Genomic DNA, 14,394 nt, shown 5'->3' on the forward strand with positions numbered 1-14,394 from the left:
TGGTACACTGAATTGCAAGTTGTTTTGTTCTTTTCTTTCTTTTCACACCTCTTGTCTTTTTCCCACATCTTTCATCTGTGATGGTATTTTGTAGCCTTTGCAAATTCATTCTTTAACAGAGCATTGAGTGGTGATGATAAACCATGCTTAGGGGTAGCTGAATTATATTTACTTATGTGGAGACCGAAACAGCCTGAATGTGCATTCCTTCAACTTTGGTATATTTCCATCACTGTATTTAACCATTTTTAAAAGACGCATTGGCCTAACATCTCAATTCTAAGTTCGGTTAACTAAGCTCCTGTTGCATGGAATCACTTAAGCTAATACTACCAAAGGCTTCGTCTACACAGCAAAAAAGTTATCCACGGCAGAGAGTCTCAGAGCCAGGGTTGACTGACTCATGTCGCAGGGCCTGTGCTGCGGAGCTAACAATAGCAATGCAGATGTTCAGGCTTCAAATTTCCTCTCGGACTGCAGGCACATTATCTACCCTAGCAGTGGCTGCATTTCAGTGATACTGAATGTAGACCTTCAGGATGAAATGCCCTGTATATCAGAATCCCAGTTTTAAGGAGGTTTGTGGAAATATGCCATATCTTAGCATCATCAGGAGTTCAGATAATCAGGCATGTTCGTTACAGGCAGCCTGCTCGGCAAAAGGGGGTGTTGGGAAGCTTTGAACTGGCACAGCGCTAAAGTTTGGAAGGATGAGAGGAGCGTGGCAGGAGCTGAGCTGCAGGCCTATGGAATTTAACCACTCTACAGGAACTTAGTGTCAGCCCTGCAGAAGTTAAGAGTGTCATTTAAGATAGTACGATAGTACAAGAGTGAAGCTTCCAAGTACAACCCCTCCAGAGCGCAACCTTTGGTTGGCCAGGACTTTCAGTTAATTAGGGTTTGGACAATCAAGTGTATTCTACTAGTAAGAAAACACTCATTATGTGAAACACGACAAGTTAACCAGAGACTCTGCATTAAAGCTTAATGCATTGTGATTTTTAGAATCAACATCAACAATGCTGTAACTCTATCATCTACCCTTAGGCCACGCATACATTAGGAGCTCTTGATGGGTGTTGGTATGCTATACCAGCAAAGCACTTCTGGTATGGCACTCTACATGCTCAGAGCTCTAGCTTATAGGACATACTCTCAAATGAAAGACACTTATACCAGTAAAAGCACAGCTTTGCCAGAATAATTGCATCTACGCTAGAAGCGCTGTGCCACCACAGCTATTTTAGTCAGAGATCACTTCTCATCACACATGATATAGCTATGCGAGCAGAAGTCTGTAGTGTAGGCATCACCTTAGTGCGATGGGACAGCCAGGACAGTATTTGGACTCTCATCAGGCTTTTACTTTATTTGCTTTCTACACTGTGATACTTTGCTTGCTTGCTCACACGTCATATCCGCTAAAGCTCACGGGCTAGATCCATTCTTGGCTAGCTGCAGCATGCTGGGGTTCTGACCTTGCGGCAGCTGAAAGTTTTACAACCTCCTTGAGTCTCTGGTTGCACAAGTGACTTTTTTCTTTTCTTGCAAAGCCTGGCATCCTATCAAAGAATGTAAACACTCATTTCAGTGTATTTAACTGTAAATAAGCACACAACACTCCAGGAAATAAGCAATTAGAAACTGCTCATCACAGCCCATGGTGCAGCAGACTGAACTTTTACTACCTGAAATGAAAAACCCATAACGTTTCAAGTCCTGCATGCAGGCACAGTAATACAGAATTAGCAAATTTTTCAGGCATTTTGTAGCCATAGGATAATTGGTTTGTAGGGTCTAACATTTTCCATCTATTTCACACTAGATCTTAAGTACTGATAAGTTTTTAAAGTGGCACTCGTACAAGCAATGCTTTTTCCAGCACTCAGTTGTGTGAGTAAGGATTGTTTGTAGGGTAAAATTTGTGGGATTGTAGAAGGACTTTTAATATATATTTATACATTACTGGATTCACCAGGAAACTTGCAAGCAATTTTTCTCAGCATTTTACTGGGGGTATATTAGGATTCTCACAAATTGAAGATTTGTTGCTAGTTAACTTTGGGAACATATAATTCATGAGGGCAAGTGTTCACTTTTTTCCCCTCCCTGAAAATTGCTTGCTGTTTGTTTTTAAATTCAGCTCGCATTTCTTCTATACTGCCAGCCACATAGGAAAGTCTGAGGACTACCCCATATTTGCGGCTAAAGTTTGCCTGTTTGGTGTGGCCTGTCCCATGTTTATATGACTTCTTATGTCCCGGCAAGTGTCAATGGAACTGTTCAAATCAAAATATGCACTTGTTTGTCAACGCTTGCTCCTACTGAGAATGGCTTAAAAATCAAGGCCAACAGTGGAAGCAAGTAAAATAATAGGCCCATTCAAAAATAAGTGATGCTGCTGAACTAGATGTTTGGCTTGCCCTGAATTAGTGTGTATTTCTGTATTCTTCAGCTACTACTCTGAGCTTCTCTATTCACTGCCATGCAAACATTTTAAAGCACTTTACAAGCATTACGTTAGTGAAACTTCCCAACACCCTTATGAAGAAATGGAGGCACAGTAAGTGAAATGACTTGGGCAGAATCACACAATATATCTGTGGCAGAGCCAGGAATTAGAAACCAAATGTCAAAAGCCAGACTTCTCATTAATCACATGAACCCAGTGACATCTAAAAGTCATCTTAACACAGCATGCTTTAAATACGTTCTTTCATTAATAAGGACTTTCACATGTCTTTGAATCAATCAAGTAATACATGCATTACTCAGGAGGACTATATTTCCAAAGAATGTGGGTAGGTTTCTGCCAGGTATTGATGAATACATTTAGACATAAGAAAAAAAATCTAAATCTTATTTATTGCTTAGTCCCCGGAGAGAAAGTACATTTGGGGTTTTAACCCCTAAGCAAGCAATTTAACAATCTAAGGGTTAGCCGCATGCTGGCAAAAGAGTTTGGGGGTTGCAACTCTATTCTTCCTTCTTTGTACATACAAGCTGCCAATTAAGATTTTTTTTTTAACAATTTCTGATTTTAAGGGACCAGTTCTATTTAAAGCTCTTTAAATGTATGATGGAATAGGAGCTTTGTTGAAAAGTCTCTCTCTTCTTCCTGGAATTTCTGTTAAGGGGGTTCTAAGGGCAGATGATCTCCTGATCAGATAACCCCTGAGCCACACAGAGCAGATCCTTGACCCCATGCAGTTCAGCTTGCAGAATCAGGCCAGAGAAGGTAGTGTTATGGAGGAAGCAGCAAATATTACTTCCAATCACTTTTCACCTAGGGGCAGTTATTGCACATAGTTTGAGTAGTTTTTACTAAAGCGAGTAATCCCACTGAACTGAGTGAGACTGATCACATGAGCAAACATTTACAGAACCTGTCATTTTCTGAGTGCCTGTAAATCTAGAGGGAATTGTATAGTAGCGCGCAGTTAAAATTACAAAGGCAAAGAAGATACGACCTTTTATGCTGTACCTACTGTTTACTGCACAGTGAAAATGACTTTTGCATCTTAAAGTGCTACACACAGCTGGACATAATGGTTGCCTTTTAAAAAAGACGCACTACAAGCTAGTATTGTATTCTAAAAGAGTAGGAGAAGGTGGCTTTTACTTTGGTTATGAACTTTAACTTCAAAGCACGTTAAACTTTTTTGTATCAGTCATATTAGTGGAAAATTCCTCCATTCATTTAAAAAGATAAACAGTTGTAACTTTCACATTTGGTTGATGTGATATAAATTACTGGCCTGGACTGCCAACATTCCAAAAAGGATATCTCTCTAATCTCCAGCCAGTCAGGGCAGACTGGGCGGAGCACGGAACACAAATCTAAACATTTGCAGGTGCATAAGTACATGAGGAAGGGTACAGGTGATGCACCTGTCTCGGGGAAGGACTAACACAGGTGTGTTCTAACTGGGTAGACTGCTAGTGCTAGATTATGAGCTCGTTTGATCTGCAGACACACTCTCCACCACGCTGCAGCCCGCAATTTCCAAATATTGGCCAGGAGCCTCCCGAGATGAACATCTATTATGAAAACTTTTTCCATCCACAGAACGTTCCTAGCCCACAACGACCAACAAATTTTGAATCTGGGGACTACACCACTCCCAACCCTTACCTCTGGCTAAATGGACCCTCCATTACCCCACCATCATACCTACCAGGATCCAACACCAGTCCTTTCATCCCTCAGTCCTATGGGATGCAACGGCAGCTCTTGCCTAACATGCATGGTTTGGGGGGTACTGATTTGGGCTGGCTTCCTCTCCCTTCCCAAGAGGAGCTGATGAAGCTGGTGAGACCACCCTACTCCTACTCTGCGCTTATTGCCATGGCCATCCATGGAGCACCGGAGAAGAGGCTAACACTCAGCCAGATCTACCAGTATGTGGCTGACAACTTCCCTTTCTACAACAAAAGCAAGGCAGGTTGGCAGAACTCCATAAGGCATAACCTGTCTCTCAACGATTGCTTCAAGAAAGTGCCCAGAGACGAAGATGACCCAGGTACATTTTTGAAGTATTTTCTCTCTCCACTCCCCCCCCTCGCACGCTTGTATATATTTTGTAAAAAGACACAATGGGCCAGATTCTGGTCTCGCCTCAGTGTAAATCCAAAGTAATTCTGCTGACTTTGGCAGAGTTGCTCTGGAATTCACACTCATGTAGCTAAGATCTGACTCTGACCCACAGTGTAGCTAATGAAGCATGCCTGGCGCAGGAGGCAATTTTTCTCTGCTGTAGTTTTTCCTGAATATTGATCAGTGTGCAGAGCACACATGGCTTAACAAGCACACAAGTAGTCTAGTTGAGCAAGAGACATTCAAAAGCTATTTGGCACATTGTTTGTGAATCAGTAATTAATGGAAATGCATTAAGACAAAAGGAAATTGTCAAGGAAAATTCATTTGCTTTATGGAGTCAACAACAATGCTGAAAAACAGGGAAGAGTTTTGTTTGTTTGCTTTGCTTGGTTTAAACAGTCAGCTTTTAAACTAGAAATAGCATCACTGCTTGCCTGTCCCCAGACTCTTGGCTGATTTTTTGTCAGTGCTGTTTCTTTATTTATTGTTAGCCAGCAACATCTGTTGGGACATATTTGAAGGCAGCTGAATGACTGTGTGTGTCACTGTGAGGCAAATTCTGCTCTATCTAGCAATCAATGCTATGCCACTGACCCTATGGGGCTGCAAGGATTTGATCCCTGTGCTGCCAACACAAAGGGGAAGTCCTGAAGTTTATACTCAAGTAAAATTCCCATCAACTTCATTAAAAGTTTTACCTTGGCAAGAACTGAGAAGGATCTGGCCCAAAGCTTCAGCCTTTGCTGAAGACCAGGGACTTCTTCGCAGGGAATCAAACAATTGCTGTTTTTTATTATTATTTTTGTGAAGCAGAAAGATTGAGATTAAACCCAGAGGATCTATTCTTTGCTGCCTGTGTCTGTCTTTCTATTCAGAATCTGCTGGTCTCTTTTAACAGGAAAAGGGAATTACTGGACTCTGGACCCAAACTGTGAGAAGATGTTTGACAATGGAAATTTCCGTCGGAAGAGGAAAAGGAAGTCTGACATTGGGTCCAGCACAGCATCTCTTGCATCTGATAAATCAGAGGACAGTGCCTTAAGTGGCAGTCCCAAGGCTGCAGAACACCAGGATCTCTTGGAAAGCTCCTCACCTGGAACTGACAGTTCACCCAACAAGAGATCTTCTCCATCATCTTCCAGCAGCCCCTGCCTCAACAACTTCCTTTCCAGTATGGCCGCGTACGTTAATGGCTCTAACTCGGTGAGTCGATCCATTCCTCTGGGACTCAGCGCTGAACCCACTGACAAAATGGGACAGAATATGGTAGGCTTCAATTCATACGCTACACTTTCTAATATCCCCAGCCATAGTGGGGCAGAATGGTCTAATTCAATGGCTTCCAGCCATCTTGGCTACAGCAATTCAGTTCTCAATCAATTTAATACCCATTTCTACAGCAGTATCGGTGCAAATAACACCCTGTATCCTAGAGAGGGAACTGAGGTTTAAACAACAAAAGAGGAAAGAATGAATGTGTAAGAGAGGAAATGGTCAGTTGGTAGAGGGCTGCTGTTAGCCAGTTATCTCTGAGACCTACGTTACCATCTGCCTTAGCAGCTGAAAGTGAGAACCCCAAAACTTTTATCTAGGAGACTTCCTCATATTACAAACCACCACACCTTTAGCAGCTCCACTCATGACAGGCCAGGGACTGGGACAGCAAGGGTATTTCAGGTGAGCTCTGTGGGGCTTCATCACTCATAGCTCCTACTCTGCACTATTCAATGGCCATCCTTAATGAACTGACAGTTGTCTTAGGCCTGGTCTACACTAATAATTTTCACCTGTATAGCAATCACATAGGGGTGTGATTTTCTTAGTGACATTTTAATATCTGCAAAAGCCCTAGTACATATGCAATTATTTTAAACACATAAGTCCTTTTCTTAGTACAGCTCATTTCATCTGGGGAACTGGTATAAGCTATACTGACACAAAAGTGCTTTTTCAGGTGTGAGCAAAAGATTTGACAAGCTAGACAAATGTTACCTCAGTATTTGTGCTATTCCCTAAGTAAATATATGGAAGTACTACATATGCTGAGGTAGCTACTTAAAGACAACCTCTATTCCTACCTTCACCTACAGCTAAAGTGATTGGCCAAATTCTGCCATACTTCATGCCCCAATGGGGCATAAAACCAGGTATGAAGACAGAATTTGGCCTTTATGTCCATGGGCAGAAAAATCATCCAGAAACAAAGGGGAAACAACAAAAATTAGGGATGTTTACAGTCAGATTTCATATTTTCAGTTTTAAGTACATGCATAGGGTCAGACGCTGCTTATCTTATGGGCTCACTTGCAACCTAATGCCCATGGGCCTACTTATGTAAGAAAAACAGGATTTGTGCCATGCCATATATTTTACATACCTGAGTTTTCTGGAGAAGAAAACATGTTTGTTCCAGTGTAACACTAACGCTTCTACTGAACAAGCATCTGAACCTTGAGTGCTTTTGTATAGAAAGTCTAACATATCACTGAGCTTCATCAAAGACTGCATCTTCCCCATGAATTGATTGCAGTCACTGGGGAGGGGAAAACTGTTTACTGTACATTTGTGTTTTGTAGAAGTCAATTAACAATTATGTCCAAGTGTAAGTATTATAGAATAATGCTTCTTTTTTCTCATGATCTCTTAAAATATTCTGTGTCTACTGTAGTCATACACAAAAATCCAAAGTTTAAATAAAGGTTTTGCACCAAAAGATGTTAATTAATTTCCACAACTGTATATTGTAATATATAAAACTGAATATTCTACAACACAGACCTCTTCAGCTATTTAGTTGTGCTCTGGCAAACATTTCAAGATGGCTGAGGAAAGATTAATTTTGAATTAATATATTGTGACAAACACCCTACTGTGCCTTGATTTTTTTTAATATGTACTTTGTTTGCTGTTTCATTATGGGACACTCACGGAGGTATTTTCAATAATAAAACATTTGTATGTAAGTAAGTGTGTGTGCAATGTACTTAACGAATTTCAAATACTAGACTAGTAAAAATCAACAGTCAATAAGGGGAAAGTGAATTATTCTGATACTTTAAAAATTCAGCTTTATGATGTTTTAACTTGTGCAGTATAACTTGAGAAACACATTATAACAGCGCCATAAGGTCAAATGGTTAAACAATTGTATGTCTAAGCAACTAAAATTTGCATACTTGAAGTATTATGCAAAGAAAGGCCACACAGAGCCATTACCAAACAAGAATTGCTCTTTTAGCTTCTGCACTGGAGCTAAGAGATGCTAATCATTTACAATTATATAAATTGCACTTATTTTCCCATGTACTAATTGTCCAAAAAGTTACCCACATTATATATTTTTTAGCATTTTTAGTAAGATTTTCTGTGGCATTATTTGCATTTTTGTTTGTTTTTTAATAATAGGTTCAATTTTGCAATCACCATGGTGAGATTCACTTGAAATGAGCCACAGCTAAATGCAACATTAGCACATTGAAATCTAATGCAAATAATATGCCCTGAAATACAGCTGTGGGCAACATTTCCTACAGAAATCATTGGTCTGAGTTCTGCAGTTTTCTGCAGAGTCATTCAGCAAATGTGAAATGTGTTGGTGTTAGCAACAGGTTTTGGGGAGATATTGCATCATACAAACCGTCATCCAGAAACAGTCTCCACTAAGCACTTCATTAAAATGAGAGGCAAATGATTCCCAGGGAGTGTAAAATGAGAAGTGTAGGGCCTAAAAAGTGAATGCATGATAGAAGTACAAAAATATGCAGAGGCAGCATGATGATGCTAGGCAGAAACAAAAGGAAGATTCCAAGCCACAGAGAGCCATTCATTTTTATCAATCTGCATTGTCTAAAATAAATGAATGATTTCATACAGAGTCGTTAGCCTCTGCATCATCAATGCCTCAAATCTGGCCCAGACTGGTATTAACCAAATATCAGTTGTTATCAATTGATGACTGTTTGGCCTATTTATAGTGAGGTAGTGGTGTCAGCAGTACAGTTCCTTATGGACAGGAGCCCGGCTGCATCACAACTGAAACCCTTGTTTGGATTAGCAGAGTAGGATCAAATCTGAATGTCTTCTCTCTTGTAGAAATATCAGGTCAGATGTTGAGGTATAATGAGCAGAAGGAGGTTATGCAGGGGAAGTTTGAACCACTGCTGCCCTAAATATACTCACTTAGGAAGGAATAAATAAAATAAAAGAGCATTTCACTGTCACTGTAGATCTATTTTTTTTTTAAAGAGAGGTATAAGAATATTTGCACTGACATTGTTAACCTGCAGTACTGAGAAGCTCACAGGTCTATTGAATTCTTAATCAACAGCTGAAACATAGAGGAATGTGTTAATAGCGCCTGGCAGCTCTCATTGCACAATGATAACAGAACTATTAATACATTTCACTGCTACTCACAAATATACATTGCCTGCCAAGTTAAAAGCTGTTATATTACTAAAGTGATGGTATTCAAAATACCAGTTTTTTCCAACCACATTATCACTGAAACTGCTCCCACTCTCCCCACTCAGAACTCAGATTCCCCATCTCCTCAGATTCAGACCCTATTTGCTGCTGTAGGAACACATGCAGGCATTTGTGCGACTCTGGGCAAGGGGAAGGGTGCGAGAGAGGTTTGCGGTAGCTTTGGTTTCATTTATTTGCCATATTTGATCCTGCTCTAAAGTGTGTTTTCCTCTGCAAAATGAGGTTGCGTACATAGCATTGTGGGCATTCTGGTTTTTATGGCCCCTGCAACAATTTCTTCATTTACATGTAAAAAAAGAGAGTTTTCCTATTTGCTGTCTGCCCTGAAATCCTGGGCTTCAGCAGTCAAGTTTCCAGTCAATGTCTCATCATTCCCTCCTCCCACTGGCCACTGCTGCATTGCTAACATTCATGCAGGCTTGGGATATTCACTGAGTCCTTTCTGTGGGCTGAAAGTAGTGCAGAGTTTTCAAATGCTTTCAGAACTAACTCTGCAAACCAGTTGTTTCATCATCCAGAAAGTCAGTGCAAGTCTGCCTTGCATCAAGTCAATATGTTTTTTGAGGAATTGTTTCCACGGTCTAGGGCTAGAAGGAAAGGGGAGAGAAGAGCCTGTTGGACACTTAGGGATAGATGCATTTTCCTTAATTAGCTTCCCTATGAGGATGAAATGGGCAATAATTATGGACAAAAAAAATATTAGGATGCTTGTGATATCAGAGAACCTGGAGTCAAGTGTCCTGATGGATGTCTCTTTACTCTATCGTGCTACCACCACAAATGTTGCAAATCAGTTTGGTATCAGCTGTTCTACTCCTGGCTCAGTGTCTATTCCATCAAAAGACTCGGGGGGGGGGGGGACACTCTGCAATGCCTCAGCAGCATATACGGTACTCTACCAGTTACACACTGCTCATTTGAAGCACACAGCAAATAGCAGGGATGCTTAATCAAAGTCCAGTACTATGTTTAGGAATTCAAGGATTTCTTCCCTTCCTGCCTGCACTCCTCCCTGTTAGAGAGAGAGAGAGAGAGAGATTCAATGCTTGCAAGAGTTAAGCTGCAAAAGTCACTGTGAATGTGCACTTCTCTGTCCAGCCAAACTAGATTCATCTGCCAGATGATGGAGGATAGCTGATTACTGGAGGCTCCAGAGGATAGAGAAGTGATATTCTTTACTAACAAGGACTTCTTAAATTGCCTATGACAAAATCAAGTAGTAGTAGTAGTTGTCAAGCCATCCAAATCTATTACTGATCTCAATATGGGGACAATGTATTCCAAGGGGCAATTTATTGTGTGTTGCTAATTTGTTATTTAAAGTACTAAGTTTGTTGTAGAGCTTTTAGCTGGAGTTGGCAAGACAGCTAAGGATCATTTTATACTGGTGTATGTTTTATTGGAAGTAATGTTTTACATAATCATGAGGATAACTTTTAACGCTAATGAGAGAAGAATCCTGCTTCTTGGTTTTATGATTTCGGACACATCAGTTCTTTGTAGGTCTGATTGTCCCATGACGGTTTTGAGTAAAGACGACAAAATCTGCCACAAATATACAGATTAGGACCCTAGATGTTTTTTTGCTCAGCAAACAAGTGTGTGATTTTTGGCCTCTCCCCTATAATGACTGGAAGTGATCAGTGCTTAAAGATATTGGCCACGCACTCTCTGTAGGGAAGTAGAGAGACAGATGAGCTTGTGAACTTCCAGTGTAATGACTATTTGGAAATTGGCATTTATAGTTGATTTACAGAAACAATCAGAGACTTCTGAATTTGTGTTGACATACTCTGGACTACATCTAGAATGCCTAATAAATAATTTGGCAAATATGTGCTTCATTAATTTTAAATAGCTTTCCTAATGTGTTAGAGGACCCCCTTTCACTCCTTCTGGATACAATTTTTTTTTTTAATTGCAAGACAATATGCAACATGGCAGAAAAATCCTCTGCAGAGAGTGTGGGTTCTATCCATATCTGTCCTTCAACGCAACGCTCAAGTGTCCAAGAATGTAATATCCCTAACAAAGCTACGAAAAGTCAAAGATAGGCCAATTGAAGTAAACTTCTGCTGAATCAGGGCTCTCAAGTGTACGTTTAAGATTTGCATTTACCTGTAGGACATGCTGCAGAATGCATTGCTTTTCATTGCACATAAAATGAGTAGGAGTTTAAGAACTACTCTGTTTAAAGAAGACATTGACGGTGCAGTGTAAGTACCTGAAAAGGATAATAGATTTTCAGCTCTGCAAACATTCAGGTCACCAGCAAAGAGCAATAGGGAAAAAGTATTCAGCATTACACTGTGTAGCATTTTTCTATGGCTGGGACACGATATGACATTTCCAATTGTCTAACAGTTTATTCAATGATTTCTTTGAAGTTTCATGTGACAAACATATCAGTGTTACAAACATAATTGACTTATTCCCACCACCTATTCCAACCAGCAGCATTGCTTGCATCTGACAGTTTACAAACATCCTTGCACTTCTTTCAGTGGGAGTTGAAGGGAGCCTGCATGATACGTTTCAGTTTTTCTCAGGCACGTCACAGACTTGTTGCTGTAAGTACAAATAATGGTATGTTGTGTGATGCTGGTTACCTCAGACACTGTTCTTAAACATCACTGAAAGAGTCTGTATTACTATAGTATTGGAAGTTCTGCTTCCAAAATCCATATCATAACTGGCACCCACCTAGGGTGACCAGACAGCAAATGTGAAAAATCAGGATGGGAGTTGGGGGTAATAGGAGCCTATATAACAAAAAGACCCAAAAATCGGGACTGTCCCTATAAAATTGGCACATCTGGTCACCCTATACCCACCACAACCCAGTAAACTGGGATGTTGTTAGCTCCACCTCCTGCATGGACAGACGCAGCAAATTTTCCTGCACCCACCATAGGTCCAATTACACAAGGTGCTGAGGGCTCTCAGCTACTAATGAAACCTCTCATGAGGCCCTCAGTGCTGACTGTCTGTCTAATAATGTACTAATAGCCATAGTATCTTGGTGATCTTGCATTAATAATTCTGCATCTGCAGCTTCCATGTATCTAGTTAGTTCTGTGACCCAGGACAGTGTGCAGTAATAGCCAGTTGCCTACAACAACAACAAACCCACAGAAGTTCCTTTCCTGAATATTTCCCCAAATTTGCATTTGCTGGAATGTCTGATCTGCCTTGCAACCTACACACTATTCCTTATCCTTTATTTAAAACAAAAAATAGAACATGAAAGCACCACTTGCCTGATCTAGCTGTACAAGACACAGTGGTAAATCCTGGACCATTCAGTAATGCAGATTTTCAGAGTATGGAATTTACTTCTCTTTACTGCTTTAAACAGCAGCACAATCCTTTGAACCTCATCCACTTCAGGTGGTACTAATCCTGGCTTCTAAAAGAGACTTGCAGTGCAGCTCATCACCTGTTTTGCTTGAAGGGCCACTTATTCTATTCCATGTGTGACTGCTGGTCATTCCTCTGTTAAAGATTCTTGGGAAAATATTCTCTCACACAGGGCAGTCTGATCCTGTGACAGGCCATGTGCCCCTAACTCCTGTTATGGAAATGGCGAAGCTCCACTCCTGGAAAGAACAGGCCAGGGTTGACCAGTTACTGCTCTGAAAACTACTCCACGAAGGCAGGCCCCAGAGCCTGCGTGGAACTCCATTGACTTCAGTGGAGCTCCACATATGAATAGTAGTTTGCTGGACTGGGCCCTGAGGCAGTGATTGCCTGGATTAACTGCTGGATGATTTTCATGATTTCATTTTAGAAAAGTCTTAATTTACACTCTCTTCAACTTCTAGCCATTGGATTGCATTATACCTTTCACTACATCCACAACTACAGACATAATTTTGTGCCTGCAATTGATGTCAGACACCCAGTATTCTTACTGTGCCCACATAATCAGGCAGAGCTGTAACTCAAGCGAACTTCGCGGGCCGGGGGCGGGGGAAAGGAAAACCCATGGTTTAAAAATCTGGCTCTCATATTTATTATTATTTTTAACATCAAAACCAATTGGCTATCACTATTGTTTAAAATGTTCTTATGGCTGCAGCTGAGCAGTATGAGCCAAGCTGATTTTTAAGTGTAACGGTCAAGGTTATTTATGTTGCAGCGCTGTTGTCACGGAAAGCAGAAGTTAAGTGCACCAGAGTCCCTTTCTCTTGTTTGATTTATCCCAGGATTCCTACATTCTTCCAAATTACAATATCCTGAAATTGTTGCCCAGTTTTCTTTCAGATCTTCTGCTTGGTCTCATTTATCTCTAACGTTAGATCTAACTATGGAAGTTGGATCTATGGAAGTTCACTGTTGCTAAAGTGTTCTGTTATGAGGTATTCAAAGCAAATTCTCGTGAAGACAGGCAAGTGTAAGGAAGTATAAGGAAGCAGAGCTATGCAGACTCAAAACTCTAACCTTATTATCGGAGCTAGCATATAAAATTTACTTGCAATCTGTTCAAATCACCCATTAGTGTTGGCTCTGTCTCTTTAAAGCCTTAATTGGTTCTTTTAGCTGATCATCAGATTGTACCTTCAGAGCAAGTTATTGTTTAATAAATTATTATTCATTTATTACTTTCCAAACCATAATGGACCATACCATCTACACTTCCTTCAGGGTTTCTACATCATATGCTATAATCACAAGAGATTTCACTGGCTAAGGTTTGGTCTACACCGCTACACACTCCTGATTGACATAACCATGCCAACTTAGCTGTGGCTGTCCTGGGGGGTAAGTTGACAGACAAGTGTTTCCTTCACTGCCGCTATTGTTGTTCAGAGAGGTGGTATTCCTGTACTGAGAGATAAATGGGTGGGCTGCATCTACACTATGGGGTTATGCCAGCATAGCTGAAGCAACATAGCTATGCCAGTACAGTCTCCATAGTGCAGACATGCCCAAGTAAAAGTGGGATGGATCCATGCTTGTAGCACAGACTTGAGAAAAAATGCTATAGGAAGTAGCCCATGAAAGCTTATGCTCAAATAAATTTGTTAGTCTCTAAGATGCCACAAGTACTCCTGTTCTGTTTGCAGATACAGACGAACATGGTTGCTACTCTGAAACCTGCCGTAGGAAGTGACAATGGTGAGTCAGCAGGTAATACTTTTCTCTCCAAGTCAAAACTGTCAGTATGAGTGTGTTGGAGGATGATATTTTAGACTGTTGAAGGTGATCTCTGTTAGAGGAGATGTAAAACTACACTCCTGATCACTCTTGGTCAATTAAAAATCCTGTGGCACTTACAGTGGAGTTATTAACCGGAACATCCT

At 40.6% G+C, this 14,394-nt stretch overlaps 1 protein-coding gene across 1 annotated transcript; it reads left to right on the plus strand.

Annotated features, from left to right (window-relative positions):
• The first annotated feature begins 3,913 nt into the window (after window positions 1–3,913).
• On the plus strand, window positions 3,914–7,506 carry FOXI1 (forkhead box I1). Its single transcript, XM_050962767.1, has 2 exons — window positions 3,914–4,523; window positions 5,499–7,506. Exons 1-2 carry the CDS (start codon window positions 3,953–3,955, stop codon window positions 6,050–6,052), a joined length of 1,125 nt encoding a protein of 374 aa, XP_050818724.1. The 5' UTR covers window positions 3,914–3,952; the 3' UTR covers window positions 6,053–7,506.
• The last annotated feature ends 6,888 nt before the right edge of the window (window positions 7,507–14,394 follow it).

This window comes from Gopherus flavomarginatus, chromosome 7 (genome assembly GCF_025201925.1).
Source record: "Gopherus flavomarginatus isolate rGopFla2 chromosome 7, rGopFla2.mat.asm, whole genome shotgun sequence".
Classification (NCBI taxonomy): Eukaryota; Metazoa; Chordata; order Testudines; family Testudinidae; genus Gopherus; species Gopherus flavomarginatus.